The sequence below is a fragment of the Tetrao urogallus genome (assembly GCF_951394365.1).
Source record: "Tetrao urogallus genome assembly, chromosome: Z".
In the NCBI taxonomy this organism is placed as follows: Eukaryota; Metazoa; Chordata; class Aves; order Galliformes; family Phasianidae; genus Tetrao; species Tetrao urogallus.
In genome coordinates this window covers 48119915-48134076 of record NC_136816.1, presented here as the reverse complement: position 1 = coordinate 48134076, position 14162 = coordinate 48119915, and the positions used below count along the sequence as shown (strand labels likewise).

General features: G+C 39.4%; 1 protein-coding gene across 1 annotated transcript in view; it reads left to right on the top strand.

The window, feature by feature from the left end:
• Positions 1 to 4834: 4834 nt before the first annotated feature.
• The window catches only part of SLC1A1 (solute carrier family 1 member 1), a gene marked incomplete at both ends in the record, with an annotated part of 47075 nt that continues 37747 nt past the window's right edge, over positions 4835 to 14162 (top strand). Inside the window, one exon of the mRNA XM_079548075.1 lies at positions 4835 to 4925. Coding sequence (XP_079404201.1) covers positions 4835 to 4925 — 91 coding nt within the window. The remainder of the gene's footprint in view (positions 4926 to 14162) is intronic.

Sequence of the window (14162 nt, the reverse complement as noted above, 5' to 3'; positions counted from 1 at the left end):
CCAATGCCTGTGGTTCTGTGATTCTGTAACTGAAGTTTTTAATCAGCATGCATAATGAATTCATTTCTTATTACTAACAAACATGGAAACATAACAAAGATTCTTCTCATACGAGGCTAGTGCAGAGTGCAGTGGGAAGTGTATGTTATTTAAACTCATTCTTTTATGTATTTAGGAAGGAAAACTGCAGTCATGTTGGTCTAGCTCTTTTCTAGCTCTTTTCACGCACGTCACAAATTAAATTATTAACAAAAAAGAAGGACTATTTTTAAAAGCAATTACAAAACATGCACATGGATTCTTACAGCTGCTCGTTCATGCTCACTTCACAGCTATTTCATAATACTTTCTAGCAGGTGAAAACTGCTGGACTTTGGAAAACTTCTGTGTTTGCAGATTATGGTTTTTCCATATATCCATCAGAATCTTTATTTGCAAAACACTTTTTATGCCACCTTCTCACTCTGCAACCCCATCCTCTTACAACATACAAGGTGTGCAGACAGGCAAACTTACAAGTACCTTATGAATTGCTTGCATTTATTAAAATGAGAAAGAAAACAATAAAAACATTTTTCATTGATACAAATTCCTAAGATTATCATGATTTTGTTCCAGTTTCCATCAAATTCTGTGGTAATATTCACATAAAATGTGAACAAAAAAAAATGAAAGTGATCTAGGACATAGTGGTTTTAAGGATTTAAAAATGTAGCAAGCAGGTGCACCACTATCAAGAACTTTAATAGCATTTTATCATTACCCATTTATGCTAGTTGGGCATGGGTGAATTCTTCTAAAGTCACAGTGTAAAGTGACTAATAAAACTAATATTTAGCTAATAGAACCAAATTTGGTTTTGGTAGGGAAAATGTATTCATTATGAAGTGGCTTTACATTGGTAATTAGAAATTCCAGCTTCAGATGTCATCTTCCTCCTAGCTGTGACTGTTGTTTCTGATAAAAAATCTCGTAGATTTAGCACAGGGCTTTATTTAACAAAATTTTATTTTAGGCCAAATCTATTCTATTTAACCTACACAGAATGTGTTTTGATCATTAAATGAGCAATAATGGAAAAAAAAAAAAAAAAAAAAAAAAAAGTAAGAAATCCCAAGCCCTCAATTGTAGAAAATAGAATGACTAATTTTGTAAGGGTTAGAGCGTGTTTGGTACCACAGCAGAAAAGCCTACGCAAAAGGAAGATAAAGCAGCTACTGGAAATCTTACTGCAAGTTAGAAGTAGATAAAAGGACTCCTCTGTGTTTCAGAAACAGCTACTGTAATAGAAATAAGTGAGTTTTTAAAGTTTTCTAAAAAGTGGATCAGATTAGTTACACATACTTGGAGAGTATGCACCTATATATCTTCAGCACCTTTAATCTAACTTGCATTGAATTAAAAAAGTTTTTTGCAAACAAATACATTATTGCCCTGAAAACTGAACCTCCAAACATAAATAAAAAGCAGCACCCTGTCAGCTCTGCCCCAGGGGACAGCCAGAGCATGTCAAAATCAAGTCTCATTTCTTTACTTATTTTAATGTCCAGAATTTTTTGGCCTGTCCAGCTATTTTATATAGCAGATGAGGCATGTAAGCTTAGAAATCAGATGTCAAGAAGTGCAGGTTCCAGGAAGGAACCTGCAATTTTGGGTGCTTAGTAACAGTAGAGTATTCTTAAACATGTAATGAACAGCTTTGTCCACTTCCTTGAGTCTTGGCTCTTGAACTGAATAGTGATCCAGGATCACTGTTTTCATTTCCACCTCTAATTTCAGCCTTCACATTTGGCAAGAAAGATGAAAAATACAACCAAAGTTAGGTGACTTTGCTAATGACCTAATTCTGGAATTTGGAGATAAAAGCACTGCATTTGGTGACTTATGCTTAGTTAACTACATAAAGATTATTGTCTTCAGCTCACTGTATTCCAAAAACCAAAAGAGTTGTAGTTGCATTAATAGTAAAAGAAAGCAGAGAAGCAATATGGTACAGTGGCAAAGGATGACAACTGGGAATGTTTACAGTACTTACAAACATAATCCTTTTTACTGTATTATTTTCTCATTAAGGATTATATGTATTAGACAGAAACCAATTACTTTATGTTTTGAAATTTCCTATGTGGTCTCTGGCTTCATAGAATGAAAAAAAATAGTTGCAAACTTCCCATCTTGTGGACTGGTTTCAAATAATAAAAAAAACCTCAGTTATTCTGTCTGCATTCTAGGTAGAATATTAGATTTTTTTTATTTTTTTTTTTTTGAATCTGTGCTAAATATTTCTGATATATCAGTGTAATTTCAAAGATGCAATACGAACAGTTAAAAAGCCCCCTTAAATTCAGCTTTTCCCTGTGATGCAATTTAGTATCCATAGCTCCTAAGGAGTATGAAGAACTCTTCACTTGCTAGGCTGTGCATTATACTGTGCTGTATATGCTTCTGTAGGATATCCCTGCTTCCCCTAGTTGAAACATTCAGATGCCTCAAAAAGGCATTTCACACCTGGGAAATATTTCCAGCAGTGAAATTACTTACGTTCTTAAGTAATTCACTTAAAACGCTGTTAAGATATTTCTACATATTGTAAATGAATATTGAGACCCAGAGCTAAACATCAGGCCAATAAGTGGTAAAAACTTATCAAATAGCTATTTATGAATTTATGTATAAGCTCAGATCTACAACAAAGCAATGCAGAGAGACTTCAAGAAAAGAATCAGGCATGTAAATGCATTTCACATTTCTCCATGCAAAGGCCATAATTTTCACAGTTCATTCACCTATGCCTTTCATTAGCATTTAACACAGATTTAGACCACAAAACTCCAAACCATATTGTCATTCATACAGATTTATCTGTAATATATTCTGAGAACTTTTTAATAGCAATGTGGCTGAAAAGTGTATTCCTGAAAGTGCATTGACATCTTTTCATACACACATCCGATCTACTTCATAGTTAATGCAGGATTCTTGATATCGCATGCTAGAAACTGTTTACATTAAATTTGTATTTCTGTTGCTCAGCAAGTGTGCTTGATAGCTTCACAAGCAGCTAGTCTCCAAAAATATTAGTTCTTTCTGTCTTCTATAGCTGTGTTCCTTTTTTTTTTTCTTTTTCTTTTTTCTTTTAATTAACTTCAGTGTTTCAAGAGTGATCCATGAGCTTCAATTCTTTTGCATTTTATTGGGACATTTTTATTACAGTTTTTTTTTTTAGCTCCCCATACCGAAACTGCCAGCTTGACTCTATATCCAGGACCAAAGCCAGCATCTGTCATTTTGTAATAGGAAGATCAAATTAAAAACAGCTTGCTCATGAGAATATTTAAAACAGTTCTATTTCACCTGCCTAAGCCTTTCAAAAATGTTTCTTTAGGTTTCTACATGAGTTATAATTTCCTTTTCTTCAAGGTCATGTTGAAAAAGAAAAAAAAAAATACTCTCTGTTCTCGTAGGCCTGCTCCTTACCATCCTGAAACTCCTGAAACATGCCCATTTTCTTTTTACACTTTTTCCATGACAGTAGTATATTGATACCCTTCTTTACTAAACTCTGAATGTAAGCATGCCATTCCTTGCTGTTTCTTTGCATTAGTTATTTTTGTTTAGCTTTTTCTTTGGCTTTTTAACATGGCAGTATGCCAGCTTTCCTTTCAAGCACTCTTTTTTAATTTATTTATTGATTTAATTATTTAATTAAACTAAAATGAAAATCATACTTCCTTTCTACCACTAGGCTTCCTTTTTTTTATTTTTATTTTTTTTTATTTTTACTTTTAATTACATCTGCCTGATGGTGATAGAAGTAGACAAATTACTGCAAGTGTTCAAGACACTGGAAAAATAAGGCAATAAGATTAGGGTCAGTAGTGTCAGTGTAATGATATAAACTAATCTTTTGTTCTGTACTCTCTTTCTACCTGTTGGTACTCTTGTCATTATTATTTTTTTTTTTTTTTCTTTCTCATTTAATTTACTGATTAATCTTCATGTTTGAAAATCAGAATCATCACTTTTATGAACAGATATTGAAGACCCTACTATAAAGTTCCCCACAGGGAACTGAGTCCCAATACAGTACGGACCAGTCATGCTTACGAGCTGCAGGGTGCAGAAGACCATCGCATAGAAATGAACGCTTCTGGTATAAATCCCAGTGCCAAATCTTGAGAACCTTGAAGAATCTTGAGAAATCTATATTCCCCAGCCTCCATTTTCTCACCAGGAATACATGGCAGAACATTTCACCTGGCTATTTAACTAGAAGCTATCCCCAGTGACAGCGATGCCGGCTTTCCACCGGCCACAGCACAACACCCTCAGCCACTTTTGCACGGAGACGCAGAGACTCCTCCGTCCGGGACGGTTCCAGGCACAGTGCTCCTCCTGCGGGACAAGCTCTCCTCTGCCGCGGGGGCCGGCTTGCCCGCCTCTTTGCCCTTCTCGCTGGGACGGAGGCTTCACTCTGCGCTGCGGGGTCAGAGAGGGACAGCGCTACGGACAGCGACCCCGCGGACTAAGCGAAAGGACCCGGCTCTCTGCTCTTCCTTCCCCGAGCCCTAAGCCGGCAGGAAGGCGCTGCGCCCGGGGCAGCACAGGGGGGACACCCTTCACGCCGCAGCCTAGCCGAACGGGCGGGGGGCGGCAGGGAAGACGGGGAAGGGGGCGGGAAGCAGCGTGGGCGGACCGTGGGCGGGCCGCGGGCCGGACTCCACTGTTGCCAGGTGAGCGCCCCGTCTCCGCCTCCCCGCTGTAAGCGCGGAGAAGGGCGGTTCGGCTCCAAACGGCGCGCCCCAGGCCCGGCGACCCTATCACTGCCACCACCATGGTGAAGGCAGGCAGGAAGGGATGCGGCTGCCTGGGCTTCCTGAGGAAGAACTGGCTCCTGCTCAGCACGCTGGTCGCCGTGCTGCTGGGTAAGTGAGGGAGCGCGAGGGGGAGCGCGGTGCCTTCGCCCTCCGCCCGGCCCTGCCTGGAACAAGCCAGACCGGAGCTCGAGCAGTGCCAGCGAGGAGCACTCCGCGGCAGAGGGGTTGGACAGTGTGCGGTGTGGGGCGGCGGCCCCCCGGCTCTCGTCACGGCTGGCGCTGATGGTTCTAACTGCAGGCACGGAATCGACCGCCCTCCCTTGGCGACGAGGTGCCGGGCGGGCTGAGGTGCGGTGCGCAGCCGGGGCGCAGTGTAGCTGTGCCTATGGAGAATAGGTCTGCAGTGACAGGGCGCCGCAGCGGCAGGCTGGGCCTGGTTCCCGTGCATCCATCGTCATAAAGTCTGGTGACTAGCAGGGTAAAACTGTATGGGGAAAACCCACGAGAGCACTACACCGACGGGAAAAATGGGAACTGTTTGTGCTGGGCTGCTGTGGGTGTCCTCAGCAGGCCTATGATGGGTTAAGCCTTGGGCTGCCTTTGTGTAGCTAGTGACAGAAGGCATGCTGGCCTTGCGAGCACGGTTGTGAGTGGCCTGTCAAAGAAAGCTGAAGGCCTGTGAATGGGGACTGACCATGAAGAGCTAGCTGGACTCAAGGAATATAGCTGGGCTGACAGTGCCTTCAGTTTGATACAGGTAGGAGCCTCACTGTAATTGGGGCTGCTGCAGGAAAGCATTATAACAGCTGCATGATGGTCTGAGGGGCCAGAAAAGCTTGGCAGTGGCACACAGTTCACAGTGAGGTTCTCTGGGATGTCCTTTTAAACACAGAGTTACTTCTCAGCTTACTGGCAAGTTTCTGAAGGTGCTTTCTGATTAGTAGATGGGCAAAAGGGCACAGTTAATCTGACAAAATGACTAGGACAGAGACACGTTTTCTTATGGTGTAAGCTATATGCCTTCTTTGTTACTTTCTGGTGATTATTTTTATGCTAAGCAAGGAGACCTTCCTTTATATAATTGCTTCTGTAGAGAAGGACTGCTTTAGATGCTTCATTAATGGCACTTGGTGGCTTTGGATGCTTCTCTTTCAGGTGATGTTTCTGCTGATTAGGGTTCTGTCTGGAATGTATTAATTTCTGAGTATGTTTGTTAAGGAGAGAATTATTGTTTAGGAATTCCACTCAGCCATTTATAAGCTATGATCAGAAGTGTATGTCTATGTATATAAGTGTTTTCCTTCAAACATTTAGTATTCAAAAGACCTCCATTTATTTTTGCCTCTTTAGTGAGCGGAAGGATATCTGTAAGTTCTGAATACGAAGCACAAAGGGATTACATTGGAAATCTGTAACAAGCGGAGATGTCTATGTGTGTGTTTTTGTGTGCAATCACCTTTTCATATGCGCTAGCCAGGTACTCTTTTGTAAGCTTACATGCTTACTTCCCAGTTAGCAGACTGGAAAGTAGACAAAATTTGCCTCTCACCCTCTCCAGTGGGTATGGGTAGAGTACCAAGCTGAGTACCACAGAGCACAGTAATGTGGTAGCTCTGGCAATAGTTTGCTTCTAATCCCACTAAGCTAATACCCAATGGACGTTTGTCTTGAGATAATGATGGGCATCCGAATTCATGTGTCTTTGAACATTTTAACTGCTACACCATAATTATAGTTCAGAACTTAGGGGAGCTTTATGATGTGGCAGAGTAAGTTTCTATAACAATTCTTTGTCTTCTGGATCAAATTGCATTTTGCAGTGAGGTATATATTTGTGTATTTTCAGTATTTCTAGAACATGAAATAAGTTAAATCCTTACAAGGATGGCTTAGTTGCATTACACGTCACCTTTTACAGCTTCGGGGTTTATAATATACTCAGAGTCCACAAACACTTTCTAATTACATACTTGTGCTTTCTAAATATACATTGGGAAATTGCTCTGAGATTTTATTGATCCGTGTAATTTGGAGCAACTACATTCATAGGCAGAAGAGTATAACTTACTGTTTTGGAAGCAGAAAATACATTCAGACTTTCCAAAAAAATTTGCATCAGTGAGGACTAGAAATACCAGACATACCATATTGCATAAGTGTAATGCAAAAGCTGTCCAACTATACTGCAAAGTGTCTGATAGTCCAGCACTTTGATGACATCATGCTCAGCATCCTAACAAGGTATGTCTGTCCTTGCTAGTAGCTTTCCTATGCTGAAAATTTTTTCTGGTTACTTTTTGTTCTCATCTCTGAAGAGGCAGAGACCTCTCCTAACTCCAAACAGCTATTCCTTTAGGAATAGTTACATTGTAATTACACTTGAGACATTTGACTGGATAACTGCCATTTGTGTTTTTGAAAGTACTGGACTTCATTTTACAAAGCTATCTGCAGGGGAAAATGATTTAAAATCTGTACAGAAAATATCTTAGTAGTGTCACATCTTTTTGGTGAAAGCACCTAAATACATTACTCAAAGAAAATACCACTTGAAATTTGATTGCATATTTCTCTTACCTCAGTAGAAATTCTGTTTCAGATTAACAAACTAAATGATGAGGGCCTCTGAAGTCATGTTCGGAGTTTGAAATTGACTGAATTTCAGATTCATGACTAATTCTGAGACTACTGTAATTCAGGGATTTGTATAATTTCAGTGAGAGATCTGCCTGAGTGCTGGATCTCAGATATTCATTCGTGCTTAGTACAGAGTTGAGGTATGCATTGGATCCTCTTTATTGACTGGTGACTCAGGGATGAAGGTTGGGCTCACTTGCACTTCTTCCGTCTTACTGACCTTCTCTACTTGTCAGAAGGAGAGGTGCAGCAGAGTAGCAGCCTCATGTAGCTAACTGGAAAGGAGAGATGTCTTAATGTCTTTTTGTTCTACTGGCCTTACTGAAGCTAAGGCTAATGGGCTTATGAAAGCAATTTACAAGTCAGATTGCTTGAAGGCTTCCTCTAACAAATAAAGTTATATTGTTTCCAAATCATACAGTCAAATCAGTGGAAAACATAAATATCACTGAAATTCACTCATTCTGAAACAGGTTTCTAAAAATGATTGAAAAGGCACAGTTTAAGACACACTTCATAAGTTTCTCACCTTTTTTTTTATTTTCACTTTGTTTCCAAGAGGTCACTGCTGAAGCACCACCAAACCAGTCATAATAAATAAATAAATAAATAAATAAATACAAGTTTGACATGTGAATATTGATTCATTAGTCTGTGGGACGTAGCCTAGAAGCGTGTATTGCTGAGTATTTTTCAGAACAGGATTATTTATTTGTTTGCTTGTTTTTGTTTATTTATTTATTGAGAAAATGGAAGTGTTGGGTACAGTAGAATTAAGCACTGAGTTGCAGCAGCACGCCGCTGCCATGTAGAGGTAACTGGATGGCACGGCTGGGAAGAGCGGAGGCGGGAGAGCCGGGAGCTGTCCAAGGTAGCTCACGTCTTCGGAAAGGGACGTCCGCTGAACGGGTGAAACTCAGAGCTGCAGAAATTAGGAAACAGGACGCGGTGGCGTTAGGCAGAGATGAAGTGATTGAAACAGGGAGGAGGTCGGTGGACATCACCGAATATCTGCTTTTACATCTTTCAAAAAGCGGGGAAGCTTAGTCAGTGTTTGCAGCTCAGACTCCTTCTTTGTGTAATTCCCATACTGGAAGATTGTGACTAGCGTCACACCTCATTTCTGCCTGCATTTAAGAGAGACTCAGATATACATAGGTCTGATTTGTAACATAAGCAATGCAGAAAATGTGAGTGGTGTCACTATGCTTTTTTTCAGCACTTGATGGCACAGCCTCCACCTCTTACATCTGTATCACCCTAACATCCCACACGCCATTTTTTTTCTCATTTTAATTAAAACGATTATATTATCTTACAGTAATGAGTTGTAGCATCTCCCTATAGTAATATTTTTTTTCATTAAAATGTCTCTGTTAAAAACAAATGAATAAACAACACTGGTGTATTTACACTGTAGCTAGATGGGATAGGCTTTCCTTGTAATCAGATGCAAAGGAATGTAGCAATTACTTTTAAAAACATTTTTAGTCCATTTAAAAGTCATCTGTGTCTGCACATACTAGTATTACTGGATGCTCACGAAAGTGAAGACAAGAACAGAATAATTAGTAACATATCACTCTGTTGATGATGTCTTGCACATGGAATACTGTTCTAACTGCAGAGACCATGCTGTATTCCTCAGGAGAAGAAGTTTCATGTACAAATGTGGCCTGGGAGCTCTGAACCTCATCAACCTATAGAATCTTTCAGTTTCTCTCAGTAAGCTCCTTCTGTCTCTAACACAGGTGTAATTTAAACATAACAACCCCATTGTGAAAATAGAGTAATGTTTTGCTCATTTCATTTCCATCTCCTCATACCTTTACAAAATAAAAACAAACAAACAAACAAACAAAACCAACGAAACCAAACAAACAAAAAACTGATAAACAAAAAAGAGGTGTGTTGGGTCAGGTTGGGCTGTACTTCTAGAACAGTACTGTTCTACTGTACTGTTTCTCTCTGCTTACACTGTGCAGTGTATTAAAATGAAGCAGATTAACTAATTCAAGTTGTTCTAGCAAAGACAGAACTCTTTTGCCCATAGCAGAAAAGTGTAAATTAAGGAAATATACTAAAGCAAAGGAATTACTATCCCGTAGTTTTCTGACAAGTGTAGATGTAGAATTTGAATCTTTAAACAAAGGAAGCTTTGAAAGGAGTGAACTTCTGGTCAGTTTGAAGTCTACAGAGCTCCAAAGTTGATTAAGCTAATAAAGTAAGTGAAATATGCCTTTATATTTGAGGAAATAACACCACTACTAATACCTACAAATGATTTCTTGTTTCTGATTTCCCAATACCATTTATGGAAAAATGCTACCATTTAATTACAGGAATATTTTTTTTGTGTTCTATTTACATCTTTACAAAATTTAAGAACAATGTTTCATAATATACCTCATGAACCGGCAATGTTGAGGTTACTCACAAACACTATTTTGTACTATTGCAAATATATTTCTTTTACAGAAGACAAATTTTATGGAATGCCTGCTTTTTTTTTCTGCTATTTTACTGTCTAACTCTTGTTTCAAGTATTGTCCATTCCACAAGAACCTGATAGCATGTCAGAAGATTAAATGTGACTTATGATGACAATTTCCATGAATTTTAAATAATCCAGTTCTAATTATTTTCACAATATATTTCAAAGTAGCCATTTCTCATTTCTTTAATGCTTTCGGAATAACAACTGACCTGGCCCTGCATAATATGAACTAACTTTTTAGATCATATCTCTGATATCTTAGTACTTCAGTGTCTTCATGAGTTTCTGAATAATGATATTTCTGAATGTTGCTTTTTCTCTTTAGTACTGCTAAGTAGCCTTTCCAGCTATTTAGTTTGAATTATGACAGTCAGAACCATTCCACTGCCTTTCCAGTAAGAGAATAAGTAGAATGCTCAGTCCTATTTACTGCTGTAGCAGGAGAGAAAGAGTGAGGAATTTATAATATTAGGATAGTAAATACTGTAATTAACCTCACATATTTAGTGAGTCACCAAGTTGGTTGAAAAGTTATGAAATAGCTAAATTATATTTCTATTATAGCCTCATTGTCTCAAGAGAATTAAGGACTAATCAAGACAAGGAGCCAGGGACCACTGTAACAGCAGAAGTCAACAGGGAGACTAAAGGAAAATGCTTCAAAGGAAATGAAAAGTTATCCTCCAGAAAGGTGACAAGGTGGGCTGCCCAGCTGAAGTGCCTGTACGTTAATGCATGCAGCTTGGGAAACAGACGGGAGGAACTATAGGCCATTGTGCTAATTGAAATCTCCCAATGTTGCTGTCACTGAGACCCGGTGGGATGATTCCCGTAACTGTAGAGTGGCTGCTGATGGGTACAAGCTGTTCAGAAGGGCGGGTCAGGAAGGAGGAGTAGCTGTTACCTCTACATCGAGAAAGAAATTGAATTTGAAGAGCCCTCAAGAGTGGCCACAAAAAAGTTAAAAGCTTATGAGTGAGAGTTAAAAACCAAGGCAATGAAAGCTTGTGGTTAGTAGAGACTACAGGCCACCTGATCAAGTGGAACCTGCTGGTGAAGCCTTCTTTCTCCAGCTACAGCAGGCATTGAGTTTGCAGGCTCTTGTCCTTCTGGGGGACTTCAAACACCCTGACATCTGCTGGAAAAGTACCACAGTGAGTTACAGGCAATCTAGGAGGATCTTAGAATGCACTAAGGATATTTTAATGAGCCAAGCAATAGACAACCCCACTAGTGGGATGTGTAAATGAACCTGCTGCTCACCAACTCAACTGAACTTCCCGTTTACATCAAGAGTGGAGATTGCCTGGGTTGTAGCGATTGTGCAATGATCGCTCCTTATTTGAAATTATGCTCCTGAGGGAAACGGGACAGGCAAAGAGTAAAATCAGGATGCTAAATCTTAAGAAAGCCAACTTCTGTCCCTTCAGGGAGTTAGTCAACAAAGCCCCTTAGAAAACTGTTCTCAAGGACAGGAGAGCAGAGCAGAGCTGGCAGATCTTTAAGGAAACTCTGTAGTGCACAATAGCTCTCCATCACAGGTATAGGAGGTCAGGAAAGGCATGGCTGAAGTGGTCAAACTGGAGTGCAAGAAGAAAATGCATAGGCAGTGAAAGCACGGACAGGTACCCCCGGAGGACTACAGGGATGTTTCTAGGCTGTGTAGGGATGGTGTCAGGAAAGCCCAACTAGAACTGGACTTGGCAAGAGGAGTGAAGAAGAACATGAAAGAGTTCTGCAGGTACAGCAAGCAGAAAAGAAAAATCTGAGAAGTCATACCTGGCAACTGTGGACTAGGGGAAAGCTGAGTTACTCAACAACTTCTTTGCTTAGTCTTCCCTCTGTAAGTGAAGATCATGTTCACAACTGCCTTAGGAACTATACTGAGGTAAATGGAGACTTTTTGGTTATCATAGTGCTTTACAGTTTTGTGGACACTGATTCTGTAGAAGTGTAGTCTCTTGATAGCTAATCTTCTGTGATTTAATTTTCCTTTTCCTGGTTGAATGAAATAGCCTCAAAATAAACATATTTGGTTTGACTAGTGTTGTGGTGACTCCTTTGTAGGTCTGCAGTGGAGGGTCTTGTCACTGTAATTATTGGCCTGAACTCAGGTTCCTGTGGAAAAGAAAATGGAGGTTTCATTACTTTGCTAGGAAGGTTTGTAGAGACCTTGCTACCTGCTGTGAATAGTGGGGGGTGGGGTGCGCCACAGTAGAGAAGCTGGTTATACCCCTCTGGCAAGTACTTCATCTACTTCATTCCTTAAAGTCCATCATAGAGATTTACTGTCCACCTGAACTTTCCTTACTCTGTAGTCAGATTACACTGTGTCATTTGCATGAAGGAATTTACAGCTGCTGCACCCAAAGCAGGTTAATCAGCAAGAAGACCCAGTGGAGTCTCACCACAGCTGAGGAATGAGCATACTTTCCTCCAATACTTTCCTACAAAATACTTTTCAGTAGATCAAAGTCTCATTTTGGAACTGTATTCTTCTAGAAGGTTTTCTGAAAGGACTTTTCCTTACATGTATTTCTAATTAAGCAGATAGCCTTGGCAACAGCAATATTTGGAGAGTGAAGATTTGTTGCCATGCTATTAAGACTCAGCTACTCTGAAATATACCTCAGTAGTTGCCTTTACTTTTCTAAGAATATTTTTTTGTCAGTCAACATCACTATGTTTATTAGAGTGCTAGTTGTAAAGTAAAATGTGAAACAGCAAACTGCGTAACATTATAAAAAGTTAAAAGTAATCAAAAGAGAGCTGAATCAATAGATTTATGGTAATATTCTCCACTTTGAAATTATGGAGTTTGCACTGTGTACTCTCTTATAGGTAAGAGATAGCTGGTAATATTATAGAAACTCTATAGAACAGAAACAAAATGCATGTTACAAAATATTTGTGAAGGATTCAGACTGCAAATATATTGCCTGCATGGACTACGACTTGATGTACTTATATTGAATTTTTTGTACTGTGTATTAAATCAAATCAGTGAACTTTCTTTGCAAGCTTTGCTGTCATGAGTCATCAGCTATAAAGATAACCCAATTAAGACACAGCAGTGTGATATAATTAATTGTATTTTTGTTTGTCCTTTGAACAGCAAAACTGAAAATATTAAAAGGTTAATCATTTTGTTGATAACATAATCCATGTTGCTTCAGAACAATTAAGTAATATAAGAATCACCCCATTATACTTGTCTGCTTTTTTTCTTTTTTTTCAATGCCATTATCAGAGTTAAATACCCATAATTCCCCCACTACCTTATCAGTGCTGGGCAGAATCACCAACTCTGCTAAAATGAGTTCCTACATGCCAGAATTACATCAAAACAGAAAAGAGTAGAACTGTGTCTTTGTTATGAAATGACCAGCATTGTTTCACCGAGGACAAGTCCTGCCTGACCAACCTAGCAGTCTTCTGTGGTGGTGTAACTGTATCAGTTGACAACAGGAGAGTCACTGATGTAATGTCTTTGGATTTCATCTAAGGCTTTTGGTATAGTCCCCCATAACATCCTTCTCTCTGCATCCAGATATGGACTCAGTAAAGGAGAGACATGGTCCTGTTGTAGTGTGTCCAGAGAAGGCCACAAAAATGATCTAAGGGATGGAACACCTCTTGTACAAGAACAGGCTGAGAGAGTTGGGACAGTTCAGCCTGGAAAAGAGAAGGCTTCAGGGAGGTTTGATAGTGGCCTTTCCTTCTCTAGAGGGGAGCATTAAGGAAGAAGTGATCAGGCTCTGTTATGATAGGACACAGAGATTTTTTAAAAAAATTTTTAATTTTTTTTTTTTAAAGGGTGATTTAAATTGAACATAAGGGGAAAAAAAATTGCCAGAAGGATAGTGAAGCTGGAATAAGTTTTTGAGAGAGGTGGTGAATGCCCCATCCTTGGATACTTGGAGATTCAATATCAGGCTGTACAGGACTTTAAACTACTAAATCTAGCTATGGATGTCCCTGTTCATTGTAGGGGAGTTGGTTTACATGACTTTTGAAAGTCTCTTCCATCTCAAATGATTCTATGGTTTTATGACTCTATATTTTTCAGAGAGGAACATGGTGTTATTCAGAGTAGGTCATTTACAAAATGACTAGTTGTTCTCCAGTAATACATACTGGATTTGTTTTTCTTATCTTCTTATGGTTCATTCCTAAGGAACCTTCCCATAATAAACATAGTAGTGAAGCAT